Consider the following 15,424-nt stretch of genomic DNA (forward strand, 5'->3'; position numbering starts at 1 on the left):
CGCCAATTTAAGAATTTATGTAATATCTGCTTATGGGGACTACAAGAGCTAAAATATCGCACACACACATTTATACAATCATCGGTTTTGGCCGCCTCTGTCTGTACACAGGTCCACACGCACACATGCGTACATAACATTGCTCAAAAATGCGATTACGAAAAATCTATTTAGTGTACTAAAATATTAAATTACTATGTTGCTTGAAGAATAATTCGCCAAAAAAACCGTTTGTTTCGCGGTATATTAGTGTGGTTTACAATCGATCAATCGATCGAAAATACAATGTGTATAAAAGGTATCTTTGTGATTTTTTGGTATCGTCTTCAATTTGTAAGATTACATTTTTAACACACTATTAAATTAGCCTGTACCCTGAAGCATATCGTACGTTTCTGTTTTTGTTATTTATACAGTGGATTATACATTTTAAAGCATTATAAAACACGCTTTTAGGTCGTGTAGTCCCCTTTAACTATGTGTCTTATATTTATAACGCATGTTTAATAATGTATCACGACTCTAAACTTAATATTTTTTAAAGACTGCTTTTGTGATCATGAATATTTGTAATTGTATTATGTATTGTTATTTCTTATATAAGTCAATAGTGATTTCATTGTCATACAAATTTCGTGACGTTTTCAATTTCTTATTCTTTTTACCACGAATTTAACCTCAACCAACCAAATACTTTCCAATAATATCGTGTTTAATCCATAGGTTTTATTTATTTATCTATAACCATAGATTAAGTGAAATAAAACACGGACATGACAATATACAATATTATGTTAACTGTATTGTTACTTTTAAGACCACACATGTCAAAGAAGGACAAAAGATTCGTTCACTCAAAGGGGGAACAGATAATCTAAACCAATTATAAGCGTTGATAATCTGTGCAATTGTTTATTTCGAAAGCGAGGGAAATGTAGTTGTGTTTTTGATAGAATTCCGTCGCTGTATATATAGGTTGTTTTGTTTAATTTATAAGTTGCAAGTTTTGTATTTTTTTGTCAATGAAATAAAGCACTATCTATGTCTAAAGATTTATTTTTTATTTTAATATGTGCATAAATGATAATTAAATTTTGTTACTCCTACGAATTGAGATGATATTCCAAGTTTATGCAATAGATGTAGTATGACTATCAATGCTCTTCACTAAATAACAGCCTCTAGTCACCACTAAAGGGACGTCTATAAGTGTTTATAACAGTTTTGAATTTTGAATTTTTTATATTTTAAACCACACGCTGTATGCGAGAAGCCAAACGCCCCAACAAATTCGAGATAAGTTTAATGCCTACAATACAGAACATTTAATCCCATCCCATTGTGCGACCCTTGCGTAAAATAGGGGAATGCAGTTGTGGGTCCCTATATAAAATGCTATTGGGATTATAAAGAGCCAACACGCAAAATTAATACGCACCGCCCAAATATAGTTAACACAAATCGTTTCTCGCAAGGGAGAACTATTTTAGACGCTAATGTTAGTATGTAAGGTTTATTTTATAGTGAATGGAACAGCCCGATATTCCATCGTTATAAAATGTATTGTTACCATATTAGATACACTTCAGAGCTGTATGGCAGAGGGTTATTGACAAGAAAACAAAACAAGTGGTTAATGCCATATTTATTAATAAATTTCACTGTAATCTCCTCAATCTATATGCCCTTATAATCGAGTAATAATTTATTTTACACATATTCAAGTAAGTACAGTTAAACGTATCTATAACACATCCGTATTGCGTAGTTTAATGAAAATATATTAACCATTTACATTTTCTTATAATATGTAGATAATGACTTGTGCTGTACCAACATTACTATTACAACGAGATTCTTATATTTTTGTAGACTTTTCCTTTGAATTTAACGTGTTCCCAAACTAGCCGAAAGTCAGTAAATAAAACTTATTTGATAGGTACCTACATATTTATAATCACAGCAATGTTGATCTTCTTAATAATAATAAATAACATAAATTAATTCGTTTCGAAATGTGCTATTTTAATTGTGACTCAACACATTACAACATCTATTAATGTAACTATTATACAATAATACAAACATGCTTAGTTCATGTCAATTTGTTGTCTCCGAGGGTTGTGAAACAAATCGCTGTAACGAAGCTTATTGCCACGTTTTTCTCTATAGCATTAATATTTCGCACCCCTACTGCATACATCAAAGAAATAGAAGGGTTGTGCTCGCAAAGGGGGCATAACACTCGATTATTACAAATGTTGGCCCAAATCATTTACATTTTCTTCATTTGAATCGTGAACACAGTACCGTCGCTAAGGAAACTTCTTCTACTCAACAATAGATGGCGTTTAGCTATATTTACAATTCGCATTCTTTTGTCCTTACCTTTATCGATCATTCACAATGAAAAACGTTCGAAATCCTCAACATACCAGCGCAAGAATAAATAAATTAAGATGTGTCTACTGTGTGTCGAAGAATTAACATAATTCATCGTGCATGATCGCTATAACTTACATGCTAAGTTTGAACATCATCAGTTTCTTATATATAAACGAATATACATATCATCTTGCACCATATAAACACTGATAAAATCAATCCCAAATATTGCGATACGAAATATTTACGACACCGAGTTATTGTTCTCTTGAATGTCTCCCGCCAACACGGAATCGTGTCCGGCCGTCATGTTGAGAGCGTTCATGGACAGATGGGAGTCGGCGTAGTTGTGCGCAATGTCGCCGCTAGATGGCGACTCGGGCACGTTGCTCGGGTTCTCGGGCATCGAGAGCAGTCGATGCGGGAACCCGAATAGCTGAGATCACTGAAGCCGTCCCCAGTAATTCGACGCGAGGTCCGGCCCTTGCGATGGAATTTGCACAGGCACGCTGACGCCCGCCGATATCACACCTACCGATAGAGATTCCAGATTAGAGATGCAGTCTATTAGAAAATTGTACAAAAAGGCGCATGCGAACGTTTAAACTCGCGTTTTAGATTCTTTAACTGGTTACTGATATGGTAACTTGTTAAAATAGCTTCACTTTTATATTTTTCATTAATTAGTACGAATTAAATATATCCTTTAATGTTTTTCACACTATCAAGAAGTAGGAGGTGAAACAAAATCAAGTTTATATTATTAACTTCAGTAACACATACGTACTGGCCTATCATAAGATATATAAAAACGAACACTAGGTACGAAAAGCTTTTACACGGCGCACGTATTGACCAATCAAAGGGCGGTTTACAAGCATAGACACCTAGCTTTATGACTGGCTCGCCATATCGAAACGTGGAGATAACACGATTGTGTAATAGACGGAATGCAATTGGAATCCTATTAGACATATGGCCGGCTGATACTGATGCATGATGTTAATAGGTTTCGTATTAGATTATGTATGGAATTTGATTGACGTCTCATCTGTATATATACTCTCTATATACTCGTTTATTATGATTTCTATGCATCATATACGTAATAAAGGAGTAAATTCCGGCGTTCTTATTTCATCAAACTTAGAAATTAATTGTTGAGTATGATGAAATAAGAAATTTACATTAAACTAGCTGCGCCCCGCGGTTTCACCCGCGTAAGTCCGTATCCCGTAGGAATATCGGGATAAAAAATAGATGTTGGCCGATTCTCAGACCTACCCAATATGCTTACCAAATTTCAGAGGAATCGGTCAAGCCGTTTCGGAGGAGTATGGCAACGAAAACTGTGACACGAGAATTTTATATATATAGAAGATAGATTAAATGTTTCTTCACCAACCTCAAATTAATGTAGGCTTCGTATATTTTGTATTTATAAAATAACAAATGTCACTTCACAGCCACGCCAGAACAGTTTAATACTGCATGTTATGTTGTATAACATATTTACGAGTGGTAATATTTTCCCGGCGCGTGTTCGATAGTGATAAGGTCCAAAGGGGTGACGCTTACATTCATTACACGATATCATCACCCGTTAACTCCTAGGAGACTCGTTTGTTCAATGGTTTGTGATATAGCCGTCGCTTTATGAAAACAAATTATCATTCTTATAGTGTTGGCTTATTGATCTTGAAAATATTCTAACGATTGCATGCGCGCTAATTGCAAACAAGGGAGTACATAATTGTATTGTAAATCATAGCTTTTCTATAGAAGGAGGTACAAACTGTATATTAGGAATGGAAATGTATTAAAAAATAACAAAAAGTATGTAGGTTATATATAATATGTATTAGCAACATAAAGAATGTCTTCAATTATGTATCATCATGTATCATCACTTCAGTCAAAATGTTTAATATTTACGTTTTCAGTTTTACATCATTTGGTTAAAAAACTTTTCAAAATTTTAAGTCATTTGATTTCAAATTATGCAGATCATTTTATTATACTTTTGTAAGGACTATGTATTTGAATTTTATGAAACAGACAAAAACAACTAACAACTTCATCCAAGAAATACTCCACATGATAATACAACGTCAATAGGTTGCGCGAAAGTATGCAAGCCAAAGACAACAAAAACAATTTCGTTATTTAATAAAGCACGAAGCTGGAAATGGTCCGGTGGAAAGAGTGCAAAAGAGTAAATGAAACGCGAGCGTGCATTTTGAATTGTGAAAAACTCTTTTGTTCGCGGTTGACGTTGAAAACTCTGCAAGGGAACAATGAAACGCGCCAACAACAATAATTCATAGCGTTTTCCGCCACCTACGGGTAAAAATGTCCGCTCCATGATATATAATATCGAATAGAAAAGTTATGGCTTTTTAAAACAATGGCAAAGGTTCGCGCTCGTTATTACGAAATCTGTTACATTTATGTTACGTTCAAATTGCTTTATGTTGAATATAATTTTCTAAATTATACGTCGCTCCTACTGTACTATAGTACCTACTACTCTTACGCCAATGTACTTCTATGAATATTTGATAGGTAAATATGTTACAATTCGATCTATAATCAAATAGAATTATACTCTAAAGCATTTAAAACCATTCCATTTTCTTGCGAAAACGTTACAATCCAGTTCATTCATACAGTTTTTTAACAAAAGCGTTCAATATTCAAAATCAATTTAAAAGCCATTTGTAAGGAACAGACAACGGCAAATCCAATTGGGGCTCGAACTTCCATTTTTTCCTCTTTTTCCCTTTTATTTTTTGTTTCCCCGTCATGTCGCGGTCTTGTGAGCCAGACGCCCCCAGCTCTTGACTCAGCGTTTTTTACATTTTATTACGTAGTTGGTAAATATTTTTCAGGGCCTGATTTCGCCGATTTAGTAACAGACGTGAAAATTTCATGATTGAACATTTTCTATTATTGGAAATTGCAAGAAAGCAGGCATTGTTTAAGAAATCTACAGCTTTAAGTATTATCAGAAAAGTGTAAATTATTTTTCACACTTCAATTTCGGTTGGTACCTATTACAAATAACGTGCAATTCGTCAATCATTAAAAATTTGTAGGTGCTTCAAAGCGATCATGTTCTTTTAATAATCTTTTCTATTTGCAATACCTAGTATCAATACCTGTTATGGAATCAGCATTAAATTGCGCCTTTCCTAAGTCCGTATTTGCGAACAGAAATACACTTTTTCTTATTTTGCATTCATTTATCAATGTTATGTAAAAACAAAATATTTCGCTCTAATAAATGTGCAAGTTCATTTCAAATGAGCGAAAAGCGATTAGAGCATTGATTTTCTAAAGCATACAAAAAAAATGTAAATATGCTTGCATTAATTTCGTAGGTACACAGCTATTATAAAACATATGAATAGATATAAGTGTACAGTACTTTTTATACTGCTTGTCGCTAATATAAGTAGTAAGATTCGGTTCGCAGCTTCCTGATATATTATGTTCTCTTCAACAGTTATAATGACAAATATATGAATATACGTCAAAAAGTGTCAAGTAGACGGGCGACGATTTTATTTATTAACTCATTTATTTAATACTTTATTACATACAAAGAAGAGAGAAATACAGAGAGAACATACAATAAATTTTAAACAAAAGCTACGAAAAAACTGTTTACAAAATCACACAAACTCACCCGTGCTAGCAGCGGCCTGTGGTTGTGAGTACGCCGCATGCTGCTGGTGCGCTGCCGGTGCTCTGGAGTAGCCCCCGCTGCCCAGCACATCGCCAAACATGTACGGGTAGCCGCTGTCCCGCTGCTGCAGGCACGATGACGAGAGACCGCCCGACATCGAACTGTCGGAAAGCGCACTGTCAATACCGTAGCGGATGCGGTTAGTGAATGGTGAACGGTGAATGATTATGAATGGGGAGGATTATGATTATGGAATAAGTTGAAGAATGAATGAATATTTGAATGGGTGGTGTTTTAAGACGTTCGAATTAAAATACAAAAGGATGATTCTAATTGAAGGACTACAATAATTTAGAAATAAATAGCCCGAAAACATGGGTACATGGCCGAAAAAAATATCTAGAAGCGATAACGATTTTATATTAAGAGTTAAGGAGTTTATACATGTTTTAACATATCGCCAAACGTTTAGTTAACGAACTATCCCAGATTAATAAATAGTGAGTATATGGTATTCGTAGCTTGATTCTAAGACCTAATTATAAGATCGTTATCATAAGCCCGTAACGAAATAATATCTCTACTGCTTTCTTCTTTAAGGAAGGATTATAATTACATAATTCACGTGAATAACACAAATAACTTTGAAGTGATGGCGTTTGCATACCCTTATAAAAGCAATAATGAAGACAGGAAAGCTCGAGAAAAGTCGCTTCACAAAAAAGAGCATAGGTAATCAATTTATTCCGTAGACTGAGCTAAAGTGGGAACTTCTCGTCTCACTAAGTTAATTTGCTCCGACAAACGCTAAAACCCGTAGGTTCACTATTAAAAATCAATTCAAGTGGAAACTCGGCCGACCTTCGGCGCTGAACTTCGCAATCGGAACGTCTCGGTGCAGTGGCGGGAAAAGCAAGGAGTTGCGACCTTTACCGCCCGATTTCTCGCGCTATCACATTAGTTCCGCCATTCGATAGAAGATGGCGCGAGCTTGTGCGTTCAAGTTATTTCAAGATGAATAATACGTGCGTTCGTTGTATATTTGATTACTGTTGAATATAATTACTATTGGTAAATACTGTTTTATGCATATTTTTATGATTCCCGGAACGAAATTCTCTCATTTATTTTATAACGTGTTCAATGGAGTGAGTGAATACCTATATATAATCTTTTGCTTTCAATAGTTTCTTGTTAGATATTTCTAAAAGCACGTATATTATGCGAAACAATTTAAATCATGTTATCATTCATTCACGACACTCAATAAACGTTTATACAACACAAAATATGCTATCTTTACTTATCAACTACACATCAAAAAACTAAATTTTGCCCATACTTAACCAAATACATTACATCTAGGTCTAATATCTAGTATCATAGACAATGCAAATAATGTAGAAGTTATTAATAACTAACTCTATAACAATTTTTTATCTATTACAAAGGCACTCCAACAACCTTTGAAACAAAGGCACTGTAACATTCTTTATCTATAACAAAGGCACTGTAACAACCGAACAGCACTTCAAACACCACTCACCTATAAGTATCGCTCATGGTAGCAATTGGCTGCGGTATCGGACTATACATAGAGTTGAAGCCACCATTAAGCGGGAGCCGCGCGGGCGGCGCGGGCGGCGACGCGGGCGCATCTCGCCGCTGGCTGCGGAGCTTTTCCTCGCGTCGCCATTTCGCGCGCCGATTCGAGAACCACACCTGTAGGGGAAGATGCGTTACTCTCTGGTTTTTCGACACAGCCGAAAGTTTATAGATAGTAAATAGATAAATATCGGTTCGAAAATGTATAGAGGACAGTACGTTACTCTCAATACGTATGACAAAAAGACAAATATGTATGAATGACAAGCTCGGGGAGCATACGTACAAGGAGGCAAAATCTTACTCATTAGTTATTGATGTTATAATGGCGTTCAAAGGAACGCAACAGCCGAATAGTCAATAAGAAATTCTGTTTAGCCAGAACATTAGCAAACATTTAATTGAGTATTCGCATGTTAAGGAATACAGATTTACGCTTGTGTAAATGTTTGTCAGAAATTTGTAGATGAAACAATTTACGCACAATTGTATTCAGTGACTCTTTGTCTACGTTGTCTATGCACGGATAGAAGCTCCGGTACCATAAACTTTAGTAATTTTGTTTAGTTCCATCAGAACATACCTATTAATATCGTAACTTGTTTTCAGAAAGCCCTAAATAAATTACGTTATCTTAAATTAAATATTAAGTTTCGTTGCCACAATATTGTGATATAAACTGCGTGAAACGGAACGAGCCTCCCGGAAGTAGCGCTCACGTGCGCTGTACTTCCGACAGTCATGGCGTAGCAATATGGCGCCCCAGCTCCCGCGCTTTTGTCAATGTTGGGATGCCAACTGTGAGCTTACAACTTTATCTGTTACATTGTAATATCGTACATCCAATTACGTAGTAAACATTTGACTAAGAGAGTAATTTTAATAATTGATCGCACATTTTAATCGTATTTACTATTTAATTAAGTTGGCTAAATTATTTATACGAAGACACGTAAAATATTATGGTATAAAACTAATGCTTGTTACATCATAACGAAAAGAAGTTTACGACCGATATACTGCCCCGTATCCTTTGCGTTTCTTTATTTCCACTGGTAAAAGAAAAAGGGAAATTTATACGCAAAAGCTTACGTACAAAGAGGTCGGAGGGGCCAGGAGGTAATATGTCATAATATTATTGCCAGAGCCTTCGACGAAATCGCGAGTAGCCGGCAATATTTTATTTCGTCCCTCGGAAAAGTTTCGCAAAAGAAGGGTCTTTTAACCAGAACGGGAAAGGGCGGGCACTCACATTTAGTTTTTTATTATTGCCGGAGATATTGCTTTATATAGGTATTGTTGGATATTTTTGTAATATTTTACGTTATCTATTCTTTGCCATGTGTAGATGTACTTACACATAAGAGTAATTCATGATAAAATATGTATTGTATGTAATTATTGGAACAGTATGATTCAGATAATAATATCATAATGTATGAAAAATATCCGATTTACACGATGTCTTCTATTAGGTTTCAATATCGAATGTATCCAAACTTTATCGCTTCATCGTTCTCACACATTTAAATAAACAAGCGATGTTCAGACGTGAACAATCAATCCTAACAGAGAAAAGATCTAAATTTATCTAAAAGATAATATATTAATTATTGTTCTAAAAGTAGTATTTTAGCGTGGACGAAATAAAGAAGTGTTAAAATGTAACAATATCTTATCTCTCGTATAAAGACAATCTCATACATAACATTATGTTCTAAAGAATCACATGCAACTTTTAACCATTGCACTGTGGGCATAATAACATTATGTCAATTTCCTTTTAAGAATATTAGAAACGGCAACTAAATTACATCACGTCGTATATTGTGCACTACCCTTATAAACGGTGAAATATTATGACATCTCTCGTTTTTTCTATCCATAGACATTACTACGTGACAGCGTTGACAGCTTGTTTGCCGCCTCTGTCATTTCGTTGGCCTTTATAAATTGTTACCCTCATAGTTGGGACGAAATAATGTTAGCTGGGTTTGCTAAATGAAATTTGCCATAATTCTGTTATATTCCCGGCAGGCCACAACAATCCACGATGTTATTTTATTACGTTACCGTTTTAATAGATTCGTTCTGAATTAATGCGTCAGAATGAGGCGTTCGTTCTAAATCATCTTTATGCTACATAGCATTTTGGTCATTTTCCGAACGAATAACAAACATATGTACTTATCGAGTTTAATATTGTTTCTATTACTTGATACATACTGAATTTTTACGTGAATTTCCGTAACAACAATTATACGTTGTATGTTTTAAAACAGCAATACCGTAGTAGATAAATAACATGACCAGAATCGCCAATCCAATATAGAATCCATTTATAGCGCTATACAGAACAGAGACGCAAAAATCTATCAAGCCTGTTATTCTTAGCTTCGATTTCGAGTCATATGTTAAAGGAATAAGGTTGTATTTTCGGTGTTTTTCAGTAAAGGCTGTGTGGGTGCCAATTTTTCAAAACACTCCCCTCTTTACAGGAACTTACCACCCCGCGTTTCCTATAGGCAGTGGGATCGATACAACCCCTCGTAGGGTGAATATTATTTTGAACATTCCGTACAATATTTGAATTTATAATCGATGTAGGTATGTTGGAGGCATGAGGGATGACTATTTGCTATTTTGCAGTGAATGGAGGATAATCGAATTGGTTTAGATGATGTTAGAGTGGATTAGGTGTGGCTCATTTTGTGATTATTTATAATACTTTTAAGGGACTTTTTAGTATTTTTATACCATTCCATTAAACGAATTTCATGTTAAATGCCGGAACTGACTACATATTCATTATCTACTACTTATAAATAAATTAACCCCTATTAGCCTCTAAGTCTCTATATGTACGCAATTATTTGAAGCCTGTATTACTAAATGTGTTTATTTTTATTGATTTTAGCCATCCTACACGTTCTTCTATTATTCTTTGAATTTTTTCTGACTTAATGTGGTGCTTGTCCTACGGAACCGTTTCAACAAAGCCTTGAACCCCGCCGACACGTGGTGTCGAAACGCTACGATCTGCTCCTTGCAAGCCTCAGTGTTATGGAAATTGAACTTTGTATCTAAATGCTAAAGTTTAATCTAGCTTGAAATATGCAAAACACCTCCGGCCAACAATTTCCATTTAGGGCTGGTTTTTAAACGATTTTCTAAAACGATTATAAAGAATATCGGAATCCTCGTAGAGTTGGTAAAAACTGAATACCTTTTATGTATGTATTAAATGCTTATTAATATGAATTATAGTCAACTATTTATGTAAACTTACCCATTACATTCAGTGTAATATTATTCATTCATTCATTCAATTAAAGTCAAATATGCCACAGCAAAAGAACAATAATGCTCACATAAAAACTTAACCCACATTTTTAACGAAAACCTCACCTTAAATTGATGTAAGCATGTGCTAACCTACATTACCTTAAATGTTCAGTTAATATTGCAATAGAGGACTGAGCTTGTAAAGTCTTTTCTAGAGCCGTGCTTACTCGGTGACCGTGCACTGCGAATGTTAAATAGCAAGTGACGACGGAGGTTAATGTAAGAGCTTACTTGCACCGCTGACGACAATGCCGAGATTTTTATTTTACTCCCAAAGCGTATAAAAGAAACAAATACCATTTATATAGCCCCTGTATTTTATTTCACGTAAATTATTACATTGATGAATTAAATAGTCATGTATATTTATAATTTCTGTTTTAAATATGTTTATATTTGGTATTTTCACGTACTTGGATAGGCTTTGCTTGATTTATTACATATTATTTCATAATATACATTATAAATGCGATCAACAGTAAATTTAATAACCTAACAATGTACTTACGCTTTAAATACAGATCATACGTCAAAGTTATAACGGATAAATTTTTGAACTAAAATTATCCCTAAAAGCATAAACAAAAATCAATGAAGATAAATGAACGAATGAACGAACGAAAAAACGTCACCAATAATTTTGAAATGGCGGTTTAATTCAATTTCGTGCACGTTAGCGCTAAAATCGTTAAAAGCTTGTAGCAAATATTGCATTAAAGCGTTTTAAAAGTTGGCAAGTTCAGTGATAAACGATCTTTTAAACTGTTGGCAACACTAATGCGGTGTTGGCTAAATGGCACACGAGTGTTTTACATGCTTGAATGAAGCTCGTGCGTTTTAGTGACGATATTTCATGCTTTTTTTAATTTAAGTATTCATTTTATATTTATAAAATGCTTCAGTTTTAGCTGGATGAATTAATGAGAGGAGGCTTTTCAAAACTAATTTGTTTTGTAAGCTATTTTTAACGCAAGTCGAAATCTGTTTAGTTCGTAATATTTGATAACCGGGTACGAGTATATTGCGCATTTTCAAGTGAAATAAGTTGAATTTTACTGTAAGAACTCATAAACCATTTCATTTCGTAACTGTAGAATGTATTTATTATATGACATAAATTATTAAAAGAGACGTAATGTGTACATAAGTTCATAGTTATCGACAACTCATAAATGATATTTCTATTTCCATGCTAATATGAATAATTATAAAATTATTATTGTCGTTCTACAAATTTTAATTATATTAATTGTTATCAAATACGCAAATTTGAAATGTTAAATAACCCACGATAAACACGTATAAGGAGAAATATCCAAACATTAAAAACATGTTTACAATATCCCCCAATAGCCAACTGTTTGATTTAGCTATGTATTACATATCGATATATATTTACACACCACGTCGAGCTTATAATATAGCCCTTGTTTTTTTAGTCTGTTTGCTAAAGACGCATCTACATGCGGCTCGAGCCTATGTAAACAGGCAGTGTAAACATGCCCTTATGAACGCATCCATGGTCCGTTTTTAATAAAGCACCCCAAACATTTAATTCGAGCTGTGAATTAACGAGCTTTGATTTTTTATGCAAAATTTAGACCCGCCGTAATTAATACAATTCGAGTTTATTCACACACTTTTAATGTTTGATTAAGATGTAGAGTATTTCATATGTTATATAAATGTAGACGTATGAAAGTCGAATATTTTTAACTGATACAACACGATAAAGCTACTTTCAAAATGTGTGAGTGTGTGAGTGAGTAGATAAAATAAGACTGCAATTCAGCGTTTAAACATTAGTATTTCAATTCTTAGTTCCTACGAGACGTTCAAAACAAATACACTATACAGTAAGTATGAATGATTAAAGTTAGTTAGTTGAAGTTAGTACAACAAAGTACACTGACCGCTTGACGCGCGGCCATTTGACTCCTCTTTTGTTAGCGGGGCATAGACAACATAGAGCCACCTTACCGCGGCGTAAACTGGAGTTTATTTTACCTGGATACGTGCCTCAGGCAATCCAATCTTTTCGGCCAGTCGTTCCCGCGCGAACACGTCGGGGTAGTGCGTGCGCTCGAACTCTGTGGAAAGCGGCAAAATTAAATTTCGAATAGAACACATTTGAATTTCGAATAAGTCTGTTTGCATTCCAACTGCATCGATGTTCTTCCATTTAAATTCTCATAGTTGTTTAAATACGGTTGATCCATTTGGAAGAGAATGAGTATAGAAGAACAAAAATAAAATAGAATAAGTCTAACAAGTTTTTATAATCTAATAACGTAAAATTAGAGTCCACCTAACATCGTAAACATTAACAAAACTCATCAATACAAAGTGTCATAAAAGAAATAAGAAAAGCAATAATGATATGAGAGACAAACAGAAGCCAGTATTATCGCGAGTCGATAATTGGGCAGAATGCCACGGGCCGAGAGCAGAGCAAACAACGGGAAAAAAATATTTATTTGCTAATAACAGTTATTGCAAATAATAAATAGAGGGACATTCCCAAATAGGTTTATGAGGTCTCTGGGGTGTCTTGAGTGTTTGATGTCCTCAACTGGGTTTTACAAGTGGTAATTATTAGTTTTGTGGGGTGTTCGCGGCTCACTTGCATAAATCATAATATGATTTTTTCATTTACCGTTTAATTTATAGTATCGAGCTAATGTTTATTCATTATAAATTATTTTAACTTGTTAAGTGCTTGAATCTTTTTATATCATTTGAAATATCCCTTCTGGAAGGCCTCGTTTTGTCCTATTGTTTATTAAAAGCATAACCCAGGACATCAGGATTGGATTGTAACACCCACACTCCATCCATTTCCAAAGAGTCATTCAAATCCAAATAATATATCATGTAAACTTTAATTCGATTAACAGGCATAAATAGGTCTATCTACCTCCCAGTGAGCCTTTCTACCACAACTAATCTCTTTACCGCTCGTATAATATACCTTTACCTTTTTCAAGGCTATCTATCTGGTCATTGGTGAAGGAGGTGCGGTTCCTCTGCAGCTTTCTCTTGAGCCTGAGCCGCATCTGCGAGTCTTCGTCTCCCGAGGATGCGTGCTCACTGTTCCCGTCAGAACCAGCTTCCGATTGGAGGGTATCTGCTAAAATATCAGATGTTTAATGGCGGGTTTTTGATAATGGGAAAATGAATGGACTGTGTTAGGAAACTTATTGGAAACTGACAGATAAGCTGTATAATTTTATTGTTATGATGGAAACCAAGTAGAGGTTATAATGAAAATCAATTTTTATGTCTAAGGTTAATATTTCGGGAAAGGTACGTTGCTATTTTTTGCGCATGTGTTTTAGAATTAGGACAAAGTTAATCAGTTGTATTAGATATTCTAATTGGACAAAATATTGTCATCGAAACCATCTCATTAGAATAAAAAAATATATATAAAAATATCGTAGTTACGCAGTAATACCTTATATTTTGTTGTAATACGTTAAAAATTCCATAGCATAAGAGTTGGTACTCGAAACAACTTTCGTTGTTTTTATGTTTATTCATATAATGACTAGATTGATGAAATGGAGATACTGACTACAGAGATAGATTGCAAAATTACATCACCCTTATCATGACAATCCAAAACGTTCATACTAACAAATGTAAAGAGTACTTCATCATGAACTATCAACATACTGGGTACTGCCATCAAACAAATGCGTCAGCGCTACGCTACCCCCAAAGAAAAATAGCGACCAGTCATCCTGACCCCTGACAATGTGAAAACACATGCTATGTACAGCTCAAGTTAAACCAGTCAGGCATTTACAAGGGTGATACACAAAATTAAACGTTTGCTCCTAATGTCGACATGCCCTTGGCTAATTGATTAATTTGCTTTATGGTGAGTACTCAAGTTCGATTCCCGAGTAATGGTTGTATGGGCTGGTGGATACAGTGAATAGTGGGCCAGTTATGCAATCTGTCACTATTCTGTTGGGAGGCTGGCGGCATTGTATACGGCAAACAATTTTATTCCTACGCTTGTAATTGATAATTTTATTAATAGCCACAATCAAAGATTATTACGTCTTGCTGCAACTAGTGTCATTATGGATAATTATTGAACACCTCAATAAATAGTTTCTTAAGATTGATTTTACGCGAGTATAATGCATTTATAAATTAAAGATTTTTGACAGATTTTCTGCTGCTACGTGTTTGGAACGTGCCGGCATAAATAATATTGTAATGACAAATTTAAAGCATTTTAAATCTGATATAAATCCATACCTTCAATACACGCAGTGTCTACCTTATTACAGTTTGGAAAAAATACGTAGGTAACTATACTTATTGATATATTTCAAATGATAAAGTTTTTTTACATGAAGTACCTACGATATACCACTTAAG

General features: G+C 34.5%; 1 protein-coding gene across 1 annotated transcript; it reads right to left on the minus strand.

Moving 5' to 3' along the window:
* Positions 1 to 1,692: 1,692 nt before the first annotated feature.
* LOC119837273 (paired box protein Pax-6-like) lies at positions 1,693 to 15,119 on the minus strand. The gene is made up of 6 exons (XM_038362788.1): positions 15,098 to 15,119; positions 14,004 to 14,156; positions 13,034 to 13,116; positions 7,623 to 7,798; positions 6,077 to 6,237; positions 1,693 to 2,916 (listed from the first exon to the last, which is right to left on the minus strand). The coding sequence occupies exons 1-6, from the start codon at positions 15,117 to 15,119 to the stop codon at positions 2,828 to 2,830; spliced, it is 684 nt and encodes a 227-aa protein (XP_038218716.1). The 3' UTR covers positions 1,693 to 2,827.
* Positions 15,120 to 15,424: the final 305 nt, after the last annotated feature.

The sequence above is a fragment of the Zerene cesonia genome, chromosome 27, assembly GCF_012273895.1.
Source record: "Zerene cesonia ecotype Mississippi chromosome 27, Zerene_cesonia_1.1, whole genome shotgun sequence".
Lineage (NCBI taxonomy): Eukaryota > Metazoa > Arthropoda > Insecta > Lepidoptera > Pieridae > Zerene > Zerene cesonia.